The sequence below is a fragment of the Neomonachus schauinslandi genome, chromosome 13, assembly GCF_002201575.2.
Source record: "Neomonachus schauinslandi chromosome 13, ASM220157v2, whole genome shotgun sequence".
Classification (NCBI taxonomy): Eukaryota; Metazoa; Chordata; class Mammalia; order Carnivora; family Phocidae; genus Neomonachus; species Neomonachus schauinslandi.
Window position 1 is genome coordinate 56980410 of NC_058415.1, and position 26359 is coordinate 57006768.

The following is a 26359-nucleotide window of genomic DNA, read 5'->3' on the forward strand; positions in this document are numbered from 1 at the left end:
CTGCTTGGCAACTGGCAGCTAGAAGCCCTAGAAGGGCAGGACTCTCCAAGTCACACACTTGTACGCATTCCTGCACACAGATCCAGCCACACACACAGCCATGCACTCAGTCACACCGAGTGTCACAGAGGCACACGCACATAGGCATGCACACTCTCAATCACACAAAGTCCCACACTGGGGTTTGGCGGTAGGGGCGGGCTCTGGGAGGCAGTTACGTAAAAGCCCTCATAGCTCCCCCCTCTCGCTCCCCCTCACCGCGCCCCCCCTGCTTCCTCTCGCAGTGCCAGCGCCCGGGGCGGCTTGGCCAGGGACCGGGAACAGCTCGGCCTCGCGGAGGCTCCAGGCGCCGAGAAACCCGATCCCTACACAGCCCCAGGCTGAGCCAGGGAGGGGGGCCCCTTGAGCACCCACACACACACACTCAGGGTCCAGCCCGGCCCCCCAGGGAGGACTCACCCCTATTCTGGGACAGCACCTAGGGCCCACTTACAACACTCCTCTCGTGCTGCAGAGCCCTTTCTGAAATCCTGTTATTTGGACCCCTGCCTAAGTGTGCCCTGACCCTGCCAACCTTGGCACCAGAAAAGGGCAAAGATTCCCTAAAGGTAGAGACTAGGAGAGAGCTGCAACTCTAATGGGGAAACCTAAGTATTTAGCTACCTCCACTTCCCTCCTCACTGGGGCCCGCCAAAGCCACTCTGATAGAAAGGGTGCTTTCAGTCCTGCTCCAGTTCCCCCTCAGAGTTGCTGCCTACTGATCCCAACGTATTCTAAATTATTTGGATAGGTCCAAAGCCTCCCCTCCCTCTCTTTGATATCCTTCCTTCCTCCTTAGTTGGAAGTTCTAACGGCAATCTAACCCCAGTTCCTCCTGTTTGGCTAAGAAGGAAGTTTGAAGGCAACCTGAGACATTGAGAATGAAATCCCTGAAAGGAGGAAGGATTAAGGCTCAGGAAACCCCTGAAAAGTCCAGAGTCTAAGAGGAGGGAAGAAAACGTCTGTATCTCCCCCCCCCCCAATATAACCTCCACCCTACCCTGCAGCCCAGACTCTATTTTTCAAAAATAGCTTTTGAGTATTTGCCTGGGCTGCCCAGGCCCAGGCAGAAAGGGAATTTCCCTCTATGTTCTCTGCTAATGAACAAAACATTTCATGTTGAAATTCCTCCTCTGCCCCCAACCCAGTGTCTCTAGGGCCCCCCAGGCTGACCAAGGAGAGGGACCACTAGCAGTGGAGTAACAGTAGGGGGAAGCCTCCAGGGGGAGCATAATTTACATGGGGGAGCATCTTTTTTCATAAATAATTAGAATGGCTTTTCTTTTTTTTTTTCACTTTTGGCTAAAATTACCCACTCCTGTGGCAGCTTCCCAGAAAGGGCGGCAGGAGGGCAGCCGGAGCTGTCCCAAGGCCCAGGACATGGCCCCCCTCCCCTGGGCGAGGAGCTTTCCCCAAGTTGTTTTCCTGGTCTCTTCCTCTTGGATGTTTTTTTGATTATTAATCACATTTTCCATCCACAGGCTCAGTCCAGACCCCCTCCCCCTGGGGTCAGGGCTGGACAGAAGGAGGAGAAACAGGCTCTAGAAGGATGAGTTGGGGACAAGATGGGCAGCGACCCCTGGTCTTGGCTGACCTGAAAGAGGCTGTCAGTGGTATGTCACAGATCACACCCTCACCATCCTGGTACATAGTAGGAGCTTAATCGATGCAAGTGGAGTGAATGAATGACCAGGTGTCCAGTTCTCACAGTGCCTAGCTGACACTGGAAGGCAAAGCCTCTATTATCAGTCCCCTTATGCTACAGACAGGGAAACAACTCAGAGAGGGGGAGTCACCTGACTAGAGTCACACAGCAAGTTAGTGCCAGAGCCAGAACAGGACCCCAGGAATGTTGATGGCCTCCCCTTCATAAGGCAGCCAATAAGTATATATTGAGCATCTACTATATGCCAGGCATTGATCTAAGTGATAGAACAGAGCAGTGAGCCAAACAAAAATCCCTGCCCTCTCAAGGATGTGGAGCAACTAGAAGTCCACACACTGCTGATATGTGTATAAGTTAGTACAACCACTTTGAAACATTGTTTGGCAGGATCTACTAAGCTGAACATAGATATACCCTACTACCTCACAAAGAATGTTCATAGCAGTTTTATTCTTAATAGTTTCAAACTGGAAACAACCCAAATGGACGAATAGATTACGATGTAGTTACGGCAATAAAAAAGAACCAACTGTAGCTACTCGCAACAAAAAATGGATAAAGCTCACAGACAAAATGTCGAGCAAAGAAAAAAAAAAAAGAACCAGACACAAAAGGGTACATATTAAATGATTTCATTTATATGTAAAGCTCAAGAACAGGCAAACTCATTTATGGTGATACAAGTTGGAATTGCACTTACTTTTGTTGAGGGTGGGGTGGTGTGGGGGCGGTTCCAAGAGTTTAGACACATATGTCAAAATTTGAGCTGTACCCTTAAGGTTTGTGAACTTTACCGCTTACTTTTTGTCTAAGAAAAAAGTTTAAACACCCCCTGCCCTCATGGAACTCCCATTCTAGTCAAGGAAGATGGATACTAAACAAAATAGGTAGGTATACAATTTGTCCATGTGAGAGTGCTGTGTTTGACTCCACGGTCCCCTTAGGCAAGAGGTGACAGCCTAAATGTCACCTAAAAGAAGCCTAGGTTAAGCCCCTTTGTCTTCTCCCTTAGTGTCATAGTCTTTTTCCTTAACGGTAATTTGTGTGATGTTGAACTACCTAGTTACTTGTGAGCTCCATAAAGGCAGCCCTGTGGCAGCTAGAGCTGGGTCTGGCATAGAACAGTTGCTCCTAACATTTGAACTAGATTTAAGGAAATATCGAATGAATGAATCAACGATGTAAGCAAGCAGGACGGCATTGACCTGGAGGAGTCAAGTCCCAGGGCACAGGGAAGGGAAACTACATGAATGGGTTACAGCCTCAAGGGGTGGGAAAGAGGGTTTGGTATCCAGTAAGGGATTAAGCAGAGACCCAGAAGATAGACTGAGACAGCCTGAGTGGCTCAGAGACCACATCCTGAAGTGCCTTTGGTGCCAAGGCCACGCAGGCCTGGAAAGGCAGAAAGCAGGTGAGGGACATCACCAGATCCCTGAGGCTGCTGCTGTATGGGTTGGTGGGCAAGGCTAAGGCTGAAGGTGGGGCAGCCAGGGAAGAGGTGTTTGCCGTTACCTTAGGAGGGAGACCTCCAGCCCGACCTGGGGCAGGGCCATGAGGCTGAAGAGAGAACAGAGCTTTGAGGGAGGGAGAGTGGGCACTCAGATTCATCTCCATCTGCTCCCATGACAGAGGAATCCCTGTATCACCCTATACACAGAGAACAGACCCTGGACACTTAGTCCAGTGTCTGCTCTTCTAAGGACCCTCCCCCCAGTGATCCTAGGGTCTGGGATAAGTTTGGAAAGAGCAGCAGATGGTCAGGGAGAGAGAAGAGGATCCAGAGGGGATGAGGGGGAGTGGGGAGAGGGACAAGAGAGGACAGAGAAACTAGGAATTAGGACACTAAGTGTGTTTGAAGGCTGGAGCAGGGGCACAGACTTGCAAAATCACAGATGCAATTTTTCATTTTGTGTTGTAAAAATTTGCATGAAACTAACTCCCTGCTCAAAAGCACAAAGTCCCTCCTACCCTTCCACTCCAGTGGGTCTTGATCCCTTTCTCCCCCCCGTTCTTCATGGAGGAGGCGTATGTCTTCAAAGGATTGTCTCCTTCCAGCGACAGCCCAGAGTCTGACTTTGATCCATGCCTGCTGTCGAGCTGCCTCCCTGATATCGAGGCTGGGATTTCCAAATAGGACTGAGGGCCACATGGCCCCAAGATTGGCTTCCTCCCTTCATCTCCCACAGCTCCATTTCCAGCCAGCCTGTGATTCCCTGGGGCAGGGGCAGAGGAAAGAAAAGAGGCCCCAACTTCTTCCTCAGAAACTCAATTGTAGGGTGCCTGGGTGGCTCAGTCGTTAAGCGTCTGCCTTTGGCTCAGGTCATGATATCAGGGTCCTGGGATCGAGCCCTGCATCGGGCTCCCTGCTCGGCCAGGAGCCTGCTTCTCCCTCTCCCATTCCCCCTGCTTGTGTTCCTGCTCTCGCTATCTCTCTCTCTGTCAAATAAATAAATAAAATCTTAAAAAAAAAAAAAAGAAAGAAAGAAACTCAATTGTAGTGATTCAGAAGACAGAGAAAAATTAGAGATTTGAAGACTGAATGCCAGAAACACCAAGTCCCAGGGAAACAGACAGAAGCAGACGGGAGGGCGCCTGGGTGGCTCAGTTGGTTAAGCGACTGCCTTCGGCTCAGGTCATGATCCTGGAGTCCCAGGATCGAGTCCCGCATCGGGCTCCCTGCTCGGCAGGAAGTCTGCGTCTCCCTCTGACCCTCCTCCCTCTCATGCTCTCTGTCTCTCATTCTCTCTGTCTCAAATAAATAAATAAAATCTTAAAAAAAAAAAAAGGAAAGAAATGTGTTAGCACCTACTGTGTGCCAGACCCAGGGGGAACATCGTGACTCCCAGGGTCAAAAGCATAGGTGGCTCCCAGGTTTTGGCATAAGTGACTTGGGGGATGATGGTGCCCATTCACTGAGCTGGAGAGAGCTGGGGCTTGAGGTGTCTCGTTGAAGGGTCTGTGGGTTGATGGCCAGCAGGGACAGCAATGGGAAGAACACAGAAGGTGAGAGGGGGCCGCCTGGCTGGCAGTGTGCCGTCCCTGTTCAGCAGCTCCCAGTGCCCCCTGTAACTGGCTCTTGCAGGTTGTGTGGGTACTCATCAAAGTCTCAGACTGATCCGGGCACTCTGAGCAAGCTGGGAGATAACAGGATAGATCACAGAGCAGGGAGAGAAAAGGATGAAGGGGCAGGGGGAGGGGAGGAGCAAATAGAGGTGAAGCCCTAGGAACCATGATTGAGAACCAGAGAGGCTGGGGCACCTGGGCGGCTCAGGTCGGTTGAGCCTCTGACTCTTGAATTCAGCTCCGGTCATGATGTCAGGTCCTGAGATCGAGCCCCACAGTCTCCCTCTGCCCCTCCCTCTGCATGGTGTGTGTGCACACACGCGCACTCGCTCTCTTAAATAAACAAACAAACGAATAAAATCTTTAAAAAATGAAACGAACAAACAAAAAACAGAGAGGGCAGGGAAGGTGTGGTTGCCCCAGAGACAGAAGGAAAGCCGGAGTCAGGGTTGTCACAAGACCAAAAAGGAGCTTGGTGAGGCCAAGAAAGAGCTCTGGGCTTTAGCAGCCAGGATTGGGCTGAGGTCACTGGGACCAAGCTGGTGTTAAGGAGCTGGCTGATGCAGACCCTCCACAGAAGCCTGTGAGCAGAGTGTAGGCCCCTCCTTCCCCAGCCTCCCTACTGTCCCCAGAGCCCTGCTAGGTCTAGGGGCCTCTCTCAGCCAGACACCAGGAAGAAGAGGATGGAAAACTCCCTTGCCCCCAGACTCCTATCCCTGAGCCTCTAGTTTCTGGCATTCCCAGGAGGGTCCTCAGCATTCCTCAAGCTTGGGAGCCCTCAACAGCCAAGGAACCCCAGGGACCCTGGGGGTAATTGAAACCAGGGTTAAGACATTAGAAACCATAACGCCAACTCCCTGGCTCCCTCAGGATAGTTCCTGACTTTCTTCTCAACCCTATCCTCCCTGCTGCTGACAGCTCAGCTCTCTGGGCCCCACCAGCTGGGCCATGACCCTCTTCCCCAAACCAACTAGAAGGGGCCTCCAACCAGAAGGCACCCAAAGCCAGCCCTTAGGGACCTCTTCTCTGTGCTTGGCTAGGCTAAGCCTCCATATTGAAGTGTCCCCAAATTCTAATCTTAATCCTTTATTGCAGAACATATTTTAGGGGATTGAAATTAGACAGTGGGAAGGGTTTCTCAATAGTGAAAGAGAAAGAGGTGGGAAATGTGGGGCAGGAGTGCCTCTCTACTAGTAGGCGCTTGGTAAATCTGTGGGGAAGAAAGAATGAATCTCAAAGCCTGGGCCCCACCAAAGCAAGGCGTTGGCTGGGCCAGATCTGAATCAGGGGCAGGACAGGCTGCACACCTGGCAGGAAGGAGGAAGGTCTGACAAGGAATTCTGTGGCCTGGAGTTCTCCTTCCATCTCTCTCCCTGCTCTGAGATCTCTGTTTCTCTCTCCCTCTATGTCTCTCTCTGTCCTTGTCTCTGATAGAAAGAATGAGAAGCTGCATGCTTGTTGGCCTGTGGGAAGGCCCTCCCCTGCACAGCTGCCTGATGACTCCAGGATTCCCAGATTTCCCATGAGTGCTGGTGTGAGAATCTGTCCCCACCTCTGCCTTTATATCTGTCTCTTTTCTTGGCTCTTCAATGAGACTGAAGAGTTTGAATACCTACTCCACTATTTACTGGCTTTGTGACCTCGGGGAAATGACTTCATGTCTCTGTGCTTCAATTACCTCAGGAGTGAAATGGGATCATAATAGTGCCTATTTCCTAGGACTGTTGTGAAGATTCAAATGTCAAGTGTTCAGCACTAGCCTGGTGGGCACCAGACCCCCCTTCATCTGCTGGCTTTGGCTTTCTCCCCATCAATGTCTTTATGTCTCCTCTATCTTCCTCCACCTCCCCGTATATACATCATCCTCTATCTCTCCATCTTTCTCACTCTCCATATTTCCCTGATCCCTTTTTCTCTCCCCATGTGTGGCTTTGCCAGAAGCCCCTCAGACAGCCCTGTTTGACCCTGCTCCAACCCTGTTGGCACAACCGGCCTAGGTGGGGTGGGGTGGGGTGTCCAGGGAGGTTTTTAATTCAAACATGGAATTCCTGACAGCAGGATCACGCCTGGGCCTGAACATGGGTGAATCACAGTCGGTGGGAAGAGTGATCATGTCTGTGTCCTTTCTGGTGAGACAAGAGAACTGGGAGCTCAGCTTGGCAGTCTCTTGGAGCAAGGTGGACTTGCCCTGACTTCTCTGACTGCCCCCACACCTGGGCCCAAGCCAGATCCCCCATGTCTAGTGCCTGCCTGGAGGTAAGGCAACCTGCCCAGAGCCCAGGACTGAAGGGGGAAGCCTTCCACCTCTACATAGGGTGGCTTACCTGCCCTCCAAACATTCTGGGCTACCCTCACCCTGAGTCCTGCCTCGTTTCCCATACCCCATCCCAAACCCTGTATGGAGACATACTGTCTCTAACTCTGTTTGTCTTTATCTCTGTGTCTCTGTTTCTCCTAACCTTGATCCATGACTTTTGCAGCTGCATATGCTTTACACCCCCAAATGAGCCCACCAGGGATAGGAAGCTATGGGGGTTGAAGAGTCTGTGTTCTTCCACCTGGACCAAAGAGCACCTTCTGGGGGCGGGGCGATGCAAAAAGTCCAGATGTTATTTCTCTGTCACTGTGGATCTGTGAAGACAGAGGCACGGTGTAGAACAGATGCTCTGTAAATATAAACCCAATGACAGAGGGGCAAACAAAGGACCCTGAACAGGTAATTGGATGGTTAAGGCTGCAACAGACAGGAGCATGGATAGAGACTGTGGATAGGTTGCTGCTTGATTTTGTGGCTCAGCAAGGAGTCTTCTCTGGGGCCAGGACTGGTCTCAACTAGCCCTAGACACCCCCATACCTGGACCCCAGCCAGACCCCTCACGTCAGCCCTTAGGCAGAGGGCCAGATGGGTGAACCACTAAGACTTACCTTTCAATTCCCTATTCTCTACACATCATTGCCTCAGGATGCCCACCAGATTCACAGAGAGAGGGATGAGACTACAGATCCAAAAAGAGAAACACCAGGCAGGGTCACACAGTAGGCAGAGGCTGGAACAGAAGCCCTGGTGTACTGGCAGCCAGCGTGGGCCTGTCACGGGGATCCTATGCCCACGCTCCCAGGGGCCGGACCTGAAACATGCAGGCAGCTGGGCCGTCAGGCAAGGACAGATGTGCAGCTTTCTTTCCTTCCCATCAGACAGAGACAAGCATTGGAATAAGAAGTTCAGAAAGAGAGAAAATCAGAGTGAAAGAGAGGGGGGAGAACCTGGAAGAGAGACCAAGAAATAGACACAATTAGACGGAGTCAGACACAAAAATAGAGATGCAGAGAAAAAAAGATGTGAGTCAGAGACATGGAGACAGGGAGATGCAGAAGGAGGGAGAGCCATGCAATTTAAGACACAAAGATAGGGGAAGACATGAAGTCACAGAGAAATACTGTCTCAGAGTCATAGAGCAACAGTGACATGGAGTCAAAGATATGCAGACAGGGACAGACAGGAACTCAGCGACTGAGAGACAGAAAAAAAAAGGAGGGAGAAAGAGAGATGGAGACAGAAAGATCAAGAGGGGCAGAGAGATGGAGAGAGAGCAAGGAGACAAAGAGTAAGGCAAAGAAAATGATCAAAACTGCAGCAAAGGGAAAAGCAGGCGACAGAGGAGAGCCTCCTGGTCTCCAGTCTCTCCAGCCTGGCCTCCCCAGGGTTTGGGCCCCCCTTTGCTATTCTTTGGTTTCCATAGCAACAGGGAGGGCAGCACCAAATTTGCATATACATTTACATCCTTTCGGTCTGCATAATTCAACAGGTTCCTGTGCATATTCATGAGACTGTGAATGAAGGTGACTCTCCCAATCCCTGCTCAAAACCTGGCTGTGGTGCCCCCTGCTGGCAGTACACAGTCATGGCTCCAGGCCCAACTTCGAAGGTTAGCCAGACCCTGCTAACATTCCCCCTTGTTCCCCAAACACTCCCTTGTACTTTCCTACCTCCAGACCTTTCTTCAGGTGATGCCCCTCTGCCTGCCAGAGATGCCTGTCCCTCAACACCAGTCCTGTCAATGGTACACATGCATATGTATATACACATACATGCACACTCACGCATGGGGGTGGGGGCATGGCAGGGAGTGACAGCCCTGGTGGAGGAGGCCCCTCAGTCACGCTTCTAGCTGTTGTTTCTGTCAAAGAAGGAGGTGGATGAAAGGATCACACTGAGGGAAGCTGGGATGTAGTGTGAGCTGAAGGCTGACGGATCTACCAAAAGAACGGGACGTAGGACACCATGGGCCTCACATGGAAACTGACAGAGACCCTGGTTCCAACCAGAATAACCAGGGGAGCTAAGATAGAGCCAAAAGGAGCCTCCAAAACAGAAGGGCTGAGGTGGCTTAAATGGTGGTGAAGAGAGTGCATAGGGCCAAGAACTCTTTCAATGTGCCAGGCTTTGAAAGCTCTTGTGGGCTGGGAGGGGCTTCTCTAAGGCTCCAGCCATCATTCTGGCTTCATCGTCTCTCCCTGGATCCCTATAGAAACCTCCTCACTGCCCTTCCTGCCTTGTGCCCCCAGTCCACTTTCTGCACTGTGACAGCCAGAGCGCTAGGACACCAGTCTGATATGCCACAGCATTTCCTCCTTAAAGCCTTCAGTGACTCTTGCATCACCCTCAAGAAAAAGTCCAGGCTCCTTGGCCCGGCACTCAGGCCCCTCCAGTCTGGCCCCCACCCACCCCAGAGCTTCACTCCTCACGCTCCCTGCCTCGAACTTCATGCTCCAGTGATGATCTCTGTGCTCTTCTCACCTCTATACCTTAGCTCATGCCCGTCCTTTACCCAAAATGTCCTTTTCACTTTTTACTTCTGGCGCTTTTTCGAGATTCTACACAGGCATCATCTCCTCTTCTTTGAAGCTTTGTCCCTAAAAACTGGATGAGGGGCTCTGAACTCTTGAAGTCTAATGAACTTCCCTAATCTCTCTACATATCATACCAAATATGAAACTATCTGTATATGTGGCTATAGCCCTCTTGGGGTGGGAGGTTCTGAAGCCAGTGGCTGCATTTGTCACATTATGGGTAATCATTAGCTGTCTGTTGAACAAACGAGAGATCTTTGTGCCCACTGAAGGCCAAATTTCAAGCATAGGCTATCCTCTCTGTCTTGAAGCTCCTGGGAACCTCTGCACAAACCCTTCAACTGGACGGGCTATCCCTTTGTAAATGCTGCCACCTTGTGGCCATATTCAGAAGTGCTGCCAAACATCACCTTCCCAGTGCAAGGACCAAAGTGGGAGTTGGAGGTTCCCTGCAGAATCAGGCCAGATCCCAAATTTTGTGGGGGGGGGGGAAGTGGTGAGGAGGGAAGGTCCTCAGGAGGGAGTGCCCAGAGCTCACTGCTAGTGTCCTTTGAACAGTCTTGATGAGTTCCAAGCAGACAAAATGGCTCAGAAGCAGAAAATCTCATGGCACGTGGGAAGAGTAAGGCATTAGTGTGGCCAGAGCCCAGATCCAAGAGCATTGGGCCAAAGATGGGCTGAGGCATGGCAGTGACCAAACAAGGGGGTCCCTTAACACCATCCAGTGAATGAATTTGGATTTTGTCCTCTAATCTGGACATGGGGCGGTTGAGGGAGAATGACAGATCTGGGTGTGGCCACATGCTTGGAGGCTCAATATTCATTCATTCTTACATTAAATATTTACCAAGCACCTACTATGTACCAAGCAATGTTCAAGATCCTTCGGTTACATTAATCAACAAAACAAAGATTCCTGCCCTTTCCAAGCTTACATTCTCATCTGGAGGAGTCAGACAATAAACAAAAACACTATTTTAAAGATATATTTAGAAGGGGGGTAAAAAGGCAGGGGAAGGGAAATCAAGTGTTTGACTGATGGGACACCTGGGTGGCTTAGTCTGTTAAGCATCTTGGTTTTGGCTCAGGTCACGATCTCCTGGTCATGGGATTGAGCCCTGTGTTGAGCTCCGTGCTCAGTGTGGAGTCTGCTTCAGATTCTTGTTCCCTCCGCCTGCTCACTCATGCTCGCACATACTCTCTATTTCTTTTTAAACAAATAAAATCCTTAAAAAAAAAAAAAAACGCAGAAGTGCTTGCCTGCAATCTTAAACGGATTGGTCAGAAAAGGCCTTGCTGAGGTGACATTTGAGCAAAGGCTTCAAGGAGGAAGGGAGACAGCCATGCAGGAATCTAGCAGAAGATCATTCTAAACAAAGGGAACTTGGTTTGGAGGAGAGCTCAGAAGGGAGTGAAGCAGGGAAACCAGTAAGGAGAATGTTGTAAGATAACGAGGGGCACAAAACAACAGAGGCTATGGGAATGGAGAGACACCTAGGAAGCAAAATTGGCAGGACTTGGTGCCTTCTTGCACGGGGAAGGTATATAAACCCTCCAGTCATATTGTGTGTTTTTTTTTTTTAAGGTTTTATTTATTTATTTGACAGAGAGAGACAGCGAGAAAGGGAACACAAGCAGGGGGAGTGGGAGAGGGAGAGACAGGCTTCCCGCTGAGCAGAGAGCCCGATGTGGGTGGGGCTCGATCCCAGGACCCTGGGATCATGACCTGAGCCAAAGGCAGAGGCTTAACGACTGAGCGACCCAGGTGCCCCCATATTGTGTTCTTAAGTCCCCATTTCAAGGCTAACAAACTCACCCTACATGCCACCTCTAAAGCAGGCAGTAAGAATGCTCAGCACATTCCATCCTGGATGACTCCATTACCCACCCAACTCCTGCCCCCAACACACACACTGTCACCCTCCCCAGCCTCTTAATACTTCAACCTCGTTTTCAGTGACTTTCCCTCCAGGCCACCCAGCTATCCACTCTCATGCCCATAACCAAGTCCAGTCAGCTCCTAAAACTCTCAAACCCACCCTCCTCCATCTCATCCTTTAGCTACTGTTGAATTATGTCCCTCCATAAAGGATATGTTTAAGTCCTAACCCCAGTCCTGGAAAAAGTGACTTTATTTGTAAATAAGATCTTTACAGAGGTAATCAAGATTAAAATGAGGCTATTAGGGTGGGCCTTAATCCAATATGACCGGTTTCCTTATAAAAAGGAGAAATTGGACATAGAAACAGACACAAGGGAAGAAAACGTGAAGATGAATGACTGGAGTGATACATCTAAAAGCCAAGAAGGCCAAAGACTGATGGCAAAACAGCCATTAGGATGAGTCTGGGGCGCCTGGGTGGCTCCGTTGGTTCAGCATCTGTCTTCAGCTCAGGTCGTGATTCCCAGGGTCCTAGGATTGAGCCCCGAGTCACCGGGCTCCTTGCTCAGGGAGACTGCTTCTCCCTTTGCCTGCCGCTCCCCCTGCCTGTGCTCTCTGTCAAATAAAATCTTAAAAAAAAAAATTAGGATGAGTCAAGGAAGGACTCTCCTATAGGTTTCAGAGGGAAAATGGCCCTGCTGACACCTTGACTTCAGACTTCTAGTCTCCAACACTGTCAGGCAGCAAACTTCTGTTGTTCTAGGCCACTCAGTCTGTGATACTTTGGTATGACAGCCCTAGATATTGGTATAGTGACGGTGCCCTGTTCTAGTTCTCTCAACTGCTCCATTTCATCCCACCCCACCCCAGACATCTTCCTGTGGATCTCCAGGACATTGACCTCTATGCCTTTCTATCTTCACTTGTCTCCTGGCCCACTTTGGATTCCTTGACCCTTCACTACATCTTGCTAGTCTCCTCACTATTCTTCCATCATTTCTACCTGTCTGGAAGAATGCAACAGTGATTTCTCTGAGTCCTCACCTATCCTATGGATGCTGCTGAAGCTCACACTCTCTGATAACATTACAAGTTCATGGTCACCAGCCTCAGCTGGGCTTTTAGCCCTGCCTGGTCATCCTCCTGTACTTCTCGGGTTCTCTCTCCTGCAACTATCTCATACTTCCTTCCCGCCAGCCTCCTCATTCCACTCTCAGCAGCAGAGCTGGATTCCAGCTTCAAGAGGAGATAGAAACCTTCTGAACTCCCTCATGTCCCACCTTCACCTCCACACCCATCCTCATGAACACCCATCTACAACTCCTTCCCTGGAAACTTACAGGGAGTCCTCTCTCCTGTCCCCTTTGGGAGGCCCATACCTCCATGCCTCTGGATCCCATTCCCTTTTACCCCTTACAGAGTCTCATTCTGAGTTATCCACAGTCTCTTGCATCTTTAATCTCTTTCTCTACTAGCTTCTTCCATTAACCTATAAATATGCTCAAATTTCTAAATCATTAAAATAAAAATTGAAAAACTCTCTGTATCCCACATTCCTCTACATTTATCACCTCTCTCCTCCCATTCACAATCCCACTTCTTTTTTTTTTTTTTTAAGATTTTATTTATTTATTTGACAGAGAGAGACACAGTGAGAGAGGGAACACAAGCAGGGAGAGTGGGAGAGGGAGAGACAGGCTTCCTGAGGAGCAGGGAGCCCGATGCTGGCTCCATTCCAGGACCCTGGGATCATGACCTGAGCCGAAGGCAGACGCTTAACAACTGAGCCACCCAGGTGCCCCTAGAGGAAGAATTTTAGGGAGGGAGACAGAAGATAGGCCTTTAGAGCCAGAAAGCTTGACCCAATTTAGGAGGGAGCATAAGAGTTGTGTATAATTTGTTGATTCAGTTTCTTCCCACTTTCTTCTTAATCCACTCCAGTGTGGCTTCTGCCTCCATAATTTCTTAGAAAAGGTTATGCCTTGGTATGAAAGGTAAGGAAGTGGAGACAGCTCTTTCAAGAAGTGGGATTGTGTTGGGGTGCCTGCTTCTCTCTCTCCCACTACCCCTGCTTGTGCTCCCTCTCTCGCTGTGTCTCTCTCTGTCAAATAAATAAATAAAATCTTAAAAAAAAAAATTCTTCCTCTAGGTTCCAACTAGGCCCTGTAGAGACCCAGGAGGGAAAAGGCCCCAGAATCACTAGTCATCCCTCTCTTAGCTTCTGGCCTATTTCCTGATTCTCTGAACTGCAGATCTTGTTCCTCCCAAAAGATTTTGACCCCAGCTCAGTTTCCCTCACACAAACCCCTGCCATCATCCTGGAGTTCCCAGGTGGTGCCTCAATGAGCTGCCCAAATGGGAGCCCCTCCTAGACTCCCAGAGCTTATGATACCACCTTACTGAATCATTCGTTCAGTACCGGTCACCATGCTTATTCCATGTGATCATTCCACCATGGCTAGAGCAGGCTGGATCAGGATAGGATGCTGAGCCACATACCAATAGTCTGCAAGGAGCCTGGCCCCAAAGCTCTGGGGACTAGTGACACTCGGAGAGCTGTTCATGGTAGAAGACACACAAGTGGAGATGCTTAGAGAAAAGGCAATATGCAGAAACTGGGAGGGAGCAAAAACCTGAGTTAGCCACAAAGAGAATGGGGAGAAGTCAGGCAGTTGCTACCAACAAGACACCAGGGTGCCTGCCACAGCCTCTAAGAGTGTGTTAGATGCTCCTTGACCCTATATTTAAGAGGCCTGGCTGGGCAGCTGCTCAGAGGGTTTCCTGTCTCTAATATTCCCCGAATCTGCATCACTTGCCCCTCCCTCAGAGTCTTCCCTATCACTCTGGGCAACCTACCTTGGAAAGTACAGAATGAAGCAAAGCTTGGCCACAGCCTTCTGGCCTTATGGTCAATCTCCTAATCCCTGCCCTAAGCCCTTATTGAGGCCTCCAGTCCCCCATTTCTCCCTACATCCTAACCCCTCCCACCTAGACTCAGCCAAACATCATTTCACAACTCTCAAATTGCTGGGCTCCCTGCCACGATGTGAGCCCAGAAGAGCCCCAAGTTTGTGCTTTCCTGGTGACTGGACACTCAGTCTACTGTATACATTGGAGAAGACCTCAAAATCCAGTGGGAGATCCAACTGACTCAACTCTTCACTGAATCTACCCCTGCCCACAATCCTGCTCTGGTCCCAGCAGACTCCTGGCTATCACTGCAATCTTCACCTCTCTCCTCATGCCCCTGGCCTTACCATGGTGAATCTGAGAGTCTATGGCCAATTTGAGACAGAAAAGGATAAGCAAAGGGTAAAAAGGAAGGATGAGACCTGGAGAGGAGATACGAGATTGAGCTATGTTTTTTTTTTTTTTTTTTAAGATTTTATTTATTTGACAGATAGATAGTGAGAGCAGGAACACAAGCAGGGGGAGTGGGAGAGAGAGAAGCAGGCTTCCCGCCGAGCAGGGAGCCTGATGTGGGGCTCGATCCCAGGACCCTGGGATCATGACCTGAGACAAAGGCAGACGCTTAACGACTGAGCCACCCAGGAGCCTGGTTTTTTTTTTTTTTTTAAAGTTTATTTATTTAAGTAATCTGTACACCCAACATGGGCCCTGAACTCATGATCCTGAGATCAAGAGCCACATGATATTCCAACTGAGCCAGCCAGCTGCCCCATGAGCTATGTTTTTAAGATAGGAAAAAATGTTTGTAAATAGAGTCATTAATAATGATAGCAATTAACATTTATATAGCAATGCCCAGGTGGTATCTAAAAGTCATATGTGTATATTTCTACATTTACTCCTCATAACAACCCTATGAGGTAAGCACCGCATATATCCTGTTTTATGGATGGAAACACTAAGGCTCAGAGCACTACTTGCCCAGGGTCACAAAGCAGTAACTTACTAGCACATGGCAGAACCAGGATTCAAATCCAGGCAGTAGGTACCTGAGACCATGACCTTAATCACTATACTATAATAAATCCTGCAGAGAAAATGTCCCTAAACCAGGGGTGGGGTGGAGGGGTACAGGGACTCCCCCTCCTTTAATCCCACCTCCACATAGCAGGTCAAGCAGAGGCTCATCAGACAAATGGGCAGAACCTTTATTTCCTAACCCACTCCCTGGATCTGTCAGAAGAAAGGACAGAGGCACAGTAGGTAGAATGCCAAATAAACCCTTCTTAAGCAATCCAGAACCCAGCTGAGACTGCACACCTGTAACTTTTTTTTTTTTAAGATTTTATTTATTTATTTATTAGAGAGCAAGTGAGAGAGAAACAGCATGAGAGAGGAGAGGGTCAGAGGGAGAAGCAGGCTCCCCGCTGAGCCGGGAGCCCGATGTGGGACTCGATCCCAGGACCCTGGGATCATGACCTGAGCCAAAGGCAGTCGCTTAACCAACTGAGCCACCCAGGCGCCCCACCTGTAACTCTTCATAGCTGTCCCTTTTCACACACCAGAGAGAAGAGGAAGCAGGACAGGGAGGCCCACTTCTGTGGATTCAAGTCTTGGTGGGGATGTTGAACAGTTACAAGAGGTTTTTCAGAGAAGGCAAAGCCATCCCAGACATTCATGCCTGGAAAATAGCTTGCTTGGCAGATCTTCAGGACCAGGTGTCTCGAACCCTTCTTCGAGGTCGTGGGCCACAGATGGAGCTTGATGTGGGCCCCAGGCCAGGGGGTGCTCCTGGAGGCTGGTAGCCACACTCATTGGGGTCCAGGGGGTCCCGGCTGAGCAGTACCCACACTGCAGGTACATGGCGGCGCACTGTGAGGGGATCCAGGCCAGTGTCAGGTGAGACTGGCACCCAGCTGTCCTCGGTCTGCAGGAAGCGCAGCTTGGTAAGCTGGTGCAGGCCTGGAACACGCCGCTTGACAATCTCAGCACAGCTGACCGCCTTCCCTGCAGCGCGGCCAGAACCTGAGAACACCACATGCCGTGCACTACCACCCTCCAGTCGACCCAGTGCCAGCCCCAGTAGGTTGCGGATTTTGCTGCCATCTCGGACCCGCATCTCCAGGGTATCAGGAGGTAGCTGGGGCATCGGAGAAGGTGCTGGGAGTTCCACAGAGCCAGCTTTCTGGTAGTGCTCCATTCCACTTGCTGTTGTGTCTGAATTTCACGGTCCACTGCAGGGAAGTGTCAGATGAATGCTGGGCAATACGCCCCAAGCCATCCCCCAACCCCAGCTCTCCAGGAAATGGTCCTGCTCTTCATCCCAGACTTCCCAGGAACAGGACTGTATCCCCTCACCCTTGGCTTCTCAGCACAGGTGCCATGCCTACTTTACCCTGGGAAGGGGCAGTATCCCAAACACCCCATTCTTCTGGACATGGCCATAACCCTCCCTCCACCCTGGTGTCCCTGACACAGGACCAAATTCATCAAACACTGGGCTCTTTAGGATAGGCCAAGCCCCCTCATCTTGAGCTCCTTGGGACAGGGCTGCGCCCTTGAACGAGGACTTCAAGTACCTCCATTTTTACCTCAACTGTACTTTCTAATAAAGTTCTTTTCAGTTTATCTTTTTTCCAGCCTATCTTTTTTTTTTTTTTTAAGTAAGCTTTACCCCCAACATGGGGCTTGAACTCACAAGCCCTAAGATCAAGAGTTGCATGCTCTACTGACTGAACCAGCTAGACATCCCTTTAGCTTATCTTTTAATACAGGCAAAAGACCCTGCAGGCAAAGCATCTCTTGATGGGAACCAAAACTACCCCTCAAGCAATAACGACTGCCCTAAGGCCAGCAAGACCCCCTCTGATTGGCCCCAAGACAATGATCGACCTGCCCTTTACTGCCCATTGCACCTACAGACCGACCTTTGTCCCACATTCTCCTTATATAAACCTAGAAGCACTGTCAACCCTTTGAAGACAGTCTTTGAGCCTAGTGTGCTTAGTGTTGGCCCCACTGAAATAAATTCCTTTCTTGTTTCACCACCAGTCGTCTCTGCCTTTGGATTTTGTCAGCCGGGAGTGGCAGAACCTGGTCTGTTTGGGACCCCCAAAGCCAGGTGCTTCTGCATTCCTGTACCCTGGTTACACCCTTGCCCCAGACTTTTGAAAACAAGACAGCGCCCCTCACCCACAGCTCTCTAAGACAGGGACAAGGCCCCCTCACTCCGCTCGCAGAGGTTCCTACACTCCAAGCTCCCTGGCAAGAGCCAAGAGCCCTCCTCCAAATGCTCCTCAAACAGAACTGAACCCCTCCCCTACTCCGGGATCCTAAGAATAGGGCCGAGCACCCCTCACCCTGAGATTCCCAGTGTCGATGCCCCCAACCCAGGTCACTCAGAAACACGGAAGCAGAGGCTTGACGCGGAGGGCTGCGTGGGCTACTCCTGGTGTGGAGTCCACAGCCCGGCCCCCTTCACCGCCACAGGCGGACTCCAAAGCCCAGCAGGCCGCAGAGGTCAAGAAGCCAGCCTCCCTCTCCTCCCTCTACCTCCAGACAACCGCACCACCGACCCCCAACGCCGCTACGCTCTAGCTCTCACCGCCCCGGCCGCTCACGCCTCTAGTTCCATCTGGAGCCAAGATGGCGAGCACGCCGGGAGCGCGCCGAAGCCGCGGGGCCGCGCACGCCGGCTAGGGGCGGGACCTGCGGGCCGTGGCCCGCGGAGCCTCCGCGGGAAAACTGAGTACAGCCTGGTCGTCTAGGAGTGAGCTGAGCCAGGACACCCTGAGACATGAACATACAGGCAGTCTCCGCTGTTACGCCCTGGGGCACCCCTACCGGGGCGCAGAAGAGCACTGCGGAGAGGAGCCACCAGAGACTCGCGTCCCAAAGATGGGGAGGATCCGGTCCTGAGACGATGGCAGGGCTGGAGTCACCAGTAAACCGCACTGCAATAGCAAAGGCGACGCAGTGGGTTTCACTTGACGGGGCAAGAGGTTCCGTTTGAAGTGGTTGCTGCTGCGCGGGGGAGAGCCTTGGTCACCGAGTTCTGCGCTTCGACCTCATTCTGTGGGCATGGTGAGCCACGGAGGCTTTTCATTAGGGGCCAGTCAAACCAGTTTGTGTGCACAGCTCACTCTGGCTGCCGACAAAGGGGGTGGGAGTGGGGAAACTGGGCAGCAACCGCCGGTGAACAGGCCGCGGGGTGCTGGGGGCGTGTCCACGGAGACTCGTATGGTGCCTAGCGTGTAATAGGCGCTCAAATATTTGTTAAATGATTTGAGAATGAAACAGAAATAGCAGTCGGAATAGAGAAAAGTAGATTAAGCTGGGAGATATTAGGAGGTAGGTTTGGTGAGTTGGTGACTGTCTGGATGAGAAGAAGTAAAGAGTCTAGGATGAGTCCCAGGTTTCAGTCTTAGGACGTGCTGAATCTGAGACGCTAGTGAAACCGTGCAGGTTGAGTGGCGGGCTGGCAGGCCGTTGTAAAGGGGTTTGGGGCAACAGCACTCCCTGAGACCACAAGGGGGCACCAATCTCTGTCTCAGGTCTATCACAAGGCTCCCTCCTTCTCCAGCGCAGCAACCCTTCCTCTTCTGTGCTCCAAAGGACCCAGTTGGTGGGTGGGCTCTTTTCTTTGACCATCTCCCTAGCTAGTCTGTGCAAGGCAGGGATCACATCCTCCCCACCTAGCATGGTATCTGAAATATAGAGGATACTTGATAAATGTGGGATAAATGGGTGCACAAACAAATGTTCCACCCATATCGATCAAATGAGAGCATTTGTCCTGAGAGCTCTACATCCCCCAGAAAGCCAGACCAGGATGAGTATAGCTCCTGGTCCAACCACTAGAAAGGCTGACAATTCTGCCCTCTACCACCCCCATCCTCACCATCATTCCCATCATAGACCAGGAAGTTGGCACATTCCTCCAGTGATTTCTATAGTTTATTGTCACTGGAATAGGACACTGATGTGGGGAGGGGGTGCAAATAGCAAACCTCAAGTAGCCAGACCTCTGACCTCAGAGCCCCACCTGAACGCAGAGAGTTGGCTGCGAATCCAATAAATACAGAGCTGCCTCTGCCCTGTTACAAAGGCAGTTTAGCACAGGGCCCTGGAGCCTGGCTGTCCTGGGCCACCCAGGAATGGGAAGCAGCCATCACTCCTCTGCTGGCTTCACTTGCTTGGCGGCCTCTAGCTGGCAAAGTAGCTCATCCCACTGCACAAATTGCTTGGAGAGAAGCATTGTCTGGTGGCAGGTCAAGGTGAGAACAAGAGCCTGAATGAGGTAGTGGAGAGATTTTCCATCTGCCAAAGGGTTGGGGAGGAGGGGAATAGAAAGGTTCATTGGGATGGGATGAAACAGACAGAGCTGCTGGAGATTGAACAAAAGGACAGGGCCTTGGACAGCATTCCTTAGGGGCCTGGCTGAGCAGAAAGGATACAGTCTTGTTGTATTCCTCCAGGAGAGCCTTGGACTCCTCAGTGATCTCCACACACTGGTCCTATGGGGCCAACGTATGGCAGAGAAAGGAGTTGGATAAAGCCCCCACTTCCCACTAACTTTCCTGCCTTATCAGGGACCCTCACTCCCCATAAAGCCTAGAAAAAGTAGTGTTTAACCCCAGAGCTAAAAGGAACAAATTTCGGGCGCCTGGGTGGCTCAGTCGTTAAGCGTCTGCCTTCGGCTCAGGTCATGATCCCAGGGTCCTGGGATCGAGTTCCACATCGGGCTCCCTACTCGGCAGGGAGCTTCTCCCTGCTTCTCCCTCTCCCACTCCCCCTGCTTGTGTTCCTGCTCTCGCTATCTCTCTCTCTGTCAAATAAATAAATAAAATCTTTAAAAAAATAGGAACAAATTTCTAACGGTACACTTTCAAGCTCCAGAATGGGTACCCTAACAGCAGCCCTAAGGGGGAGTGACCACTCATTTAAGGAAACATTCCTGCTAGTATATGTCTCCTCCTTCCCTGTCCCCTATATCTGAATCCTCTTTGAACTTTAATCTAAGGCCTGGGAATGGTAAAACAAAACAAAACAAACAAACAAAAAACAGCTCCTCCACTCAATGTCAAGGACACACAATCCCCAGAAATTCTTGGGCACCTCCCATCATCAACCTTCTGGTGTCTCAGAACAGTCCTACTCAGAGAGGCAAGAGACCTAAGGCAGATGGAAGATAAAGAATAAACCTTCAAGTTTCCCCTGGAGCTAACATGAGGGTAGCCTGATGCTGCTTCCTCAGGTGGCAGGGGTGGGGACTAGGAGCCTCACCACTTCTACTTTCCCTTCCAGTCCTCACCCCTCCCATACCTGCTGCTGGATGTGGATCTGGGCCAAGCGCTGCAGGCGGGCAGCATGCTCAGGAACAGCTGTAAAACACAACATGCACTGCCCGATGATGCTTGTGCTTTCCCCCGGGACTGCTCAATAGTCTATTAGGTCTTCAGCAGGATTAGAGTATTGAGTGGAGAAGCTAAGCAAACGCCAGGCTTCATCGACCACTGCAGCTAAAGGTGGTGGGGCTCCCTGCCCACCCCAGTCTTACTCTAGGACCCAGAGGCGGCGAAGATACAGGCTCCTAGGAGAAAACAAAACCTTGGGGTCCCCAGAGTTGCCCCATGCCCCCACCCCAGTGTTGTAAGCAGGGTGAAGTAAAGAAAGCTTTGCCTATCATGGGATCTGTCCCTTTGCTCTCAGCCCAGTGGGACCAGGTCTGCCTGGAAGAGAGAGCCTGCAGGTGGGCTGAGGATGAATGCCAAGTTCCTAAGCTAGACACCTGGAATCCAACACCCAGAGCCTTGGCCACCATGCTGGGCCCACAGCTTAAGGCTGTCAGACCCTCAGCAAGGGAGGGGAGGGGGAACTAGGAAAAAATACCTCCAGAGACAGACAAGATGGATATCTGGATTCAATTAAAGTCACTGTCTGCTTGTCAAAAGAGGCCCAGGGACTGCACTGGGAAGTGTGGTGGGAAGAATTTACACACATTCACATGCCTGGCAGAAACTCTTACAGTAATATCTGGGCTACGCAGCACCGTGCAGAACATATGCTGAGAGGGTGAGGAAGAAGGCAGAAGGAATACCCAGAGTTGGGGGCTGCTGGACTTAGACTAGTGTCCTTAGGTCCAAACTGCCTGAGGTTCTGAAACTGAACTCTCTGCTCTGGCCATTTTAATCCCAGTGCAGGTAGCAGGTACCCCCAGAGTGAGGGTAAAGACAAGGAGCAGACTAAGCTTGAACCCAGGGAACCTGAGGCACAGGGAAGTCCTGGCCAACCACCCACCTCCCCAAGCAGAAGAGTAGAGCTACAGCCCCAAAGAGGTACCTTTGATGTGAGCGCTGTCCAGCATGGGCACCAAAGCCTCCACCTGCTCCAGGAGTGCAATCTGGGATAAGATAAACTGCTCCTCTGAGGCAAAAACAGACAAGACAGTGGCAGTGAGGTAAGCCTGGGCACTGCTACTCCTATGCAAGGGGCTTAGGCCCTGGCAGGGGAGATGGCTGAGTCCTGGAGCATGGGCCAGCTACTCTGCCCATTGCCCCCTTCTCTAGGTGCACATTCACCCATTCTGCCCCCACCTCTCCTAGGTGCCTCTGGTATGAGCCATTTGAGCCCAAGGAGCCTCTAAATTTCTTCAAATCCCACCTTTCTTAAAGTTTTAACTCCAAGGCCTCTTCCTCTAGCCTCCTATCAACAAACTCAGTGATGCCACAGGAGACAAAGTACTTCAGACTTGGGTCTCCATGCCCAAGGACTCCTGGGAAGGTATGAAAGAGGAGACATTTGGCAGAATATCAGGCAGGTTCTGCTCAGTGGTCCTGACAGGCAAGCTTCTGGAGAGCTGGGGCAGTAACAGCAGAGCCCAGTGAGAAGAGCAGGATCTGCACTGGACCTGGCATAGGTGATTTCAATGGTTGCAGTGAGTAGGAAGCACATTCAAGAAGGGACGACTGTTGGGGCGCCTGAGTGGCTTAGTCGTTAAGTGTCTGCCTTCGGCTCAGGTCATGATCTCAGGGTCCTGGGATCGAGCCCTGCATCGGGCTCCCAGCTCAGCGAGAAGCCTGCTTCTCCCTCTCCCACTCTCCCTGCTTGTGTTCCCTCTCTTGCTGTGTCTCTCTCTGTCAAATAAATAAATAAAATCTTCAGAAAAAAAAAAAGAAGGGATGACTGTTATGTCAAATATTTGGAGGCAAGGATGCTTATCAAATAATAGAGAAAAAAGAATTCAATTGGCTAAACTGGTGCAAAGAGAGCACAGGAAACAGAGCTGCATGGGAACGTAGATCCATAGACTACCGAAGGCTCTGAATGGCAGGCTAAGGAATTAGGATTTTATTCTAGCAAGGAGAGAGACGGAGATGCTGAGGTTCCAAAGTAGACAAAGTAGCATGTTGGAGATGTGTTTGGGGAAGAGGATACTGGATCACATGCAAGAAGGGAAAGACTAGGGTCAGGAAGAGGACTTAGAAGACTGCAACTATTCATGTATGAGGGGACAGACACTGAGGCAGTGGCCAGGGAGGGATGGAGAGGCTGGACTCCATAGTCGGTGTAGGAGAAGATCTCCTGAACTTGTTACCTGAGCCATGGCAATGGTTTAGGGATGTTCTGGTTCACCACCATATACCTCACACCAAGGATGGTCTGGATCACAGTAGATGATCGATCATTAAACATCTTTTGAATGAATGAACAAACACAGGTACTTTGCAAACCCTACCTCATGGAGTGGCTGACTAAACTGAGTAGCAGACATTGCCAAGTCAATAGTCCCTGCCTAGAACTCCGAAATCCCAGTGCTTTCTCACATGAAAGAAAAATGTTGAAACTCATACCAATATTCTAACCTCTCCCAAATGCAATGCTCTGCTCCCACCCTTTCCTAGAAGCTCCCCCGTCTAGTGAGCAGAAGTGAGGAAGGTTCTAAAGGAAAATCCTAGAGACAGACCACTGATAGAACACTGGAGTAGTGGGGCGCCTGGGTGGCTCAGTTGGTTAAGCGACTGCCTTCGGCTCAGGTCATGATCCTGGAGTCCCGGGATCGAGTCCCGCATCGGGCTCCCTGCTCGGCGGGGAGTCTGCTTCTCCCTCTGATCCTCCCCCTCTCATGCTCTCTGTCTACCATTCTCTCTCTCAGATAAATAAAAAATCTTTAAAAAAAAAAAAGAACACTGGAGTAGTTCCCACTGTTGTTGGCACCATGGCCTGCAGCTAGCTCAGAATGATACCACACCCAAGGCCTACTAGAGGACTACAGGATGACCTCAGGTCTCAGCCCAGAGCCAGGCCAGAATTCCAGACAGCAGCTTCCAGAGCTGTATCCATGAGAGGACTGGCAGAGAGGCCATCTCTGTGCCCAACTTCCCCCACAATCCATAATCCCCAGATTCATGTGCACACACTGTCCAGCACTACCTGCTAATATGAATTGCAGCTTAGAGGCATCAGGTATGGAGATGCGGTCAATGTACTCAGGATCCAGATATTTGATCAGGTCTTCAACTAGAAAAGAAGCAAGATGGAAAATGGAATGGGGCTGGGGAGTGCGGAATCTGACTTATGAAGGATATTAGGGGATATTAGAAGGATATTAGTGGTCAACCTTGGGGAGAGTCTTGAGTGAGGAGATGACATCCACAGTGCCCATCAGCAGGCCTCCATCAGGCCCCACCTCCCTGTCTCTCCCCTCTGACCACCTCCTGGCTAACCTCAGCCTTTACAGCTGGGAACACAATTGCCTCCACTATCCTGGGGCCTTTGGCATTCCCACTGACCTATCTTCACCAAAGGTGGAAGGTCCCTTGCCCCTCAGTGCCACCAAGACAAGTCAGAGCTTTTTCAAATTTTTAGTTGCTTGCTTTGACATAATCAAAAAGGTATGGCTAAAAAAGCCTGGGGTTCTCAGGCCCAATTTCTTTCCTGCCTTTGAACCTTGCCTATGGAAATCCCATACCTCTCCTCCTTACTTTACCAAGAGGGCCTTTGAGGCAGAACTCTTATCCCATAACTTAGGACACTGTCATGGGCTTGGAGTTTAAGCACAACACCCCACTTTACCATTTCAGCAGGGAAAAATCTTCACATTCTATCCCCATAGGGCAATTCCAGTGACCTACTGGGCTGGAGGGCAAGGGCCAGGTCCCAGGAAGCACAGGCATGGGAAGGAGGTCAGGCAGGCACCCTATGGAATCACTTACTCTTTTTGTACAGAATCTTCACCCTCTCCCTCTTGCTGGCAATGTTCCCCAAAGCCACCTGTACCTTGACTAGGCCATCAGCCACCTGTAAGGGGAATGAAAGTTAATTCCAAAATTCACCTCTTGACTCAAGGCTTGAAAGAGGTAAAGAACACTCATTCCCTCAGACTCCCAAGTCTCCTTGACCCAGCAAAGTAGGTTGGCCCCCTTCTCTTTTCTTAAGGGAGATGCAACCCCACCTTCCGGGAATCCTCAATGTGAAGGGGAAGATAATCATGTAGTCCCTGGGAAGTTTCAAGTCTGACTAGGGAGGTAATTAACTATACTAGACTTCATAGGGCATTAGCATATCCTATATATTCTATTCCCTGGTTCCTACCTCTGTAGCTGAACCTACCTAGGCTTTAGGGGTAGAGGGTGAGGAATCCCGATATTAAAGAGTCAGACAAAGGGAGAGACCATGGGAGTGAATGATCTCACTCAGGTTTTAGAATATAGGGTAAGGAATGCCAATATTCAAGGGTCAAATATATGGGGAGGCAAACAGGACTAAGCAGCAACAGCCATAGCGGTAGGAGGAAAACAAGGATTTAGTGTCATAGACGTCAACCGGAGCAAATGTTTTGAGAAATCAGTTCTCAAATGGGGCATAATCTGCTAGTGACAACTAATTCCACAAGAAGTGTACAAAAAGACATCATTACCTCTGATACACTTAACTCCAGGGTATGTCTGACACTCCACCTTCAGTAAAAGGTCTTCCCATAGTAAAAAGGGGGTGAGGGGGTGGGGGTTGGGAGAACTAAGCTTCACAGTTGTCAAAATTCAGTCACTGGTGTGGACTGCCGGTCCATATCTCAACACCCAGTACCCAATCCCTTCCCCTCTTAGTCCTGGCTCTTTCAGACCTCACCTCCCACCCCTGGAGCCTTCCTTATCCACCTTTGCTCTGCCTCCTCTGGCGTCCCATGGACCTCTTTCTGTACAGTATTTAGCAATTAGTTACGCAGGGCTCTGTGACGGCCCTTCCATTGCGGACTTCAGCTCTTATTGAAACTCTCGTTAGTCAGCTTCTCGAGTGTGTCAGGTCTCCCCAGCTAGGCCGCGAGGACAGAGGCGGAGTCTTAGTCACATTTCACACTGAGCCCATCGCAATCGGTCCTAATAACCCGCAATGCCCTCCATGGAAATGGACCCCGAGGGTCCGATAAGCTCTGCAAGGTTTCGAACCTTTATTATTTCAAAGGCCGGGCTGCGGGAGATGAGACTGGAGCGGTAGCATCCATCCCGACGACCAGGCCAGTAGACCGCTCTTGCTCTGCCCCAGAAAGAGAGCACTGGATCCCAGATCGCTCACCTTCCGAGAGCCGCGCGGCCCGCCCGACCCGTACACCCAGCGCTCCAGTTCCTCCACACGGGCCTGTAGCCGCTGCACATCGGTCACAGCCGCCATAGCTACCGCCGCCCCGCCTCAGCCGGGGAACAGCCAGAGGGCGGGACATCCGGCCAAATAGAGAAGGCGGGCTAATCCGAGTGCCTGGGCGGACCTCGATACGGGAAGTTGCGTCACGATTCAGCCCCTCCGATGCCGGAAGTGACCGGCAGGGCCCGTGAAAGGTGTCAAAAGCTGTCTGGTTACCTAGGCAACGGTTACCCTAGCCAACCTTCCAGCTGTCGAGCCCTACCCTAGCTTCCAGCTTCTGCTTGTCCAGACAAACTTTTGCCTTTCTTCTA

General features: G+C 50.8%; 2 protein-coding genes across 8 annotated transcripts; both read right to left on the reverse strand.

The window, feature by feature from the left end:
• Positions 1–15110: 15110 nt before the first annotated feature.
• On the reverse strand, positions 15111–18480 carry RPP25L (ribonuclease P/MRP subunit p25 like). 5 transcript variants are annotated; one of them, XR_006541129.1, is made up of 2 exons: positions 15940–17981; positions 15111–15731 (listed from the first exon to the last, which is right to left on the reverse strand). XR_006541129.1 is itself a non-coding variant. In XM_021691395.1 (2 exons), exon 2 carries the CDS (start codon positions 16609–16611, stop codon positions 16120–16122), a length of 492 nt encoding a protein of 163 aa, XP_021547070.1. In that variant the 5' UTR covers positions 16612–16645; positions 18255–18480; the 3' UTR covers positions 15874–16119. The 5 variants fall into 5 exon arrangements, 4 of the variants coding, with proteins under 4 accessions (XP_021547070.1, XP_021547069.1, XP_021547071.1 ...); XM_021691395.1 differs by lacking the exon at positions 15111–15731 and adding an exon at positions 18255–18480 and having other exon boundaries at positions 15874–16645; XM_021691394.1 differs by lacking the exon at positions 15111–15731 and adding an exon at positions 18016–18065 and having other exon boundaries at positions 15874–16645.
• Positions 18481–19354: 874 nt separating this feature from the next.
• On the reverse strand, positions 19355–26136 carry DCTN3 (dynactin subunit 3). Of its 3 annotated transcripts, XM_021691774.1 has the most exons (7): positions 25983–26136; positions 24626–24710; positions 23844–23930; positions 21753–21836; positions 20736–20794; positions 19868–19927; positions 19355–19671 (listed from the first exon to the last, which is right to left on the reverse strand). In XM_021691774.1, exons 1-7 carry the CDS (start codon positions 26076–26078, stop codon positions 19582–19584), a joined length of 561 nt encoding a protein of 186 aa, XP_021547449.1. In that variant the 5' UTR covers positions 26079–26136; the 3' UTR covers positions 19355–19581. The 3 variants fall into 3 exon arrangements, with proteins under 3 accessions (XP_021547449.1, XP_044776715.1, XP_044776716.1); XM_044920780.1 differs by lacking the exon at positions 19868–19927 and having other exon boundaries at positions 19355–19701; positions 25983–26111; XM_044920781.1 differs by lacking the exon at positions 21753–21836 and having other exon boundaries at positions 25983–26099.
• Positions 26137–26359: the final 223 nt, after the last annotated feature.

What these genes read in the sequence shown, in the direction of transcription:
- RPP25L (XM_021691395.1), bottom strand. Translation starts at nt 16,611, where the DNA reads ATGGAGCACTACCAGAAAGCTGGCTCTGTGGAACTCCCAGCACCTTCT.
- DCTN3 (XM_021691774.1), bottom strand. Translation starts at nt 26,078, where the DNA reads ATGGCGGCTGTGACCGATGTGCAGCGGCTACAGGCCCGTGTGGAGGAA. An exon ending in GCTGCAATTCATATTAGCAG is followed by an intron (nt 21,837 to 23,843) that starts GTAGTGCTGGAC and finishes TTTTTGCCTCAG; the next exon opens with AGGAGCAGTTTATCTTATCC. An exon ending in TGGAGGAATACAACAAGACT is followed by an intron (nt 19,672 to 19,867) that starts GTATCCTTTCTG and finishes ACCTGCCACCAG; the next exon opens with ACAATGCTTCTCTCCAAGCA.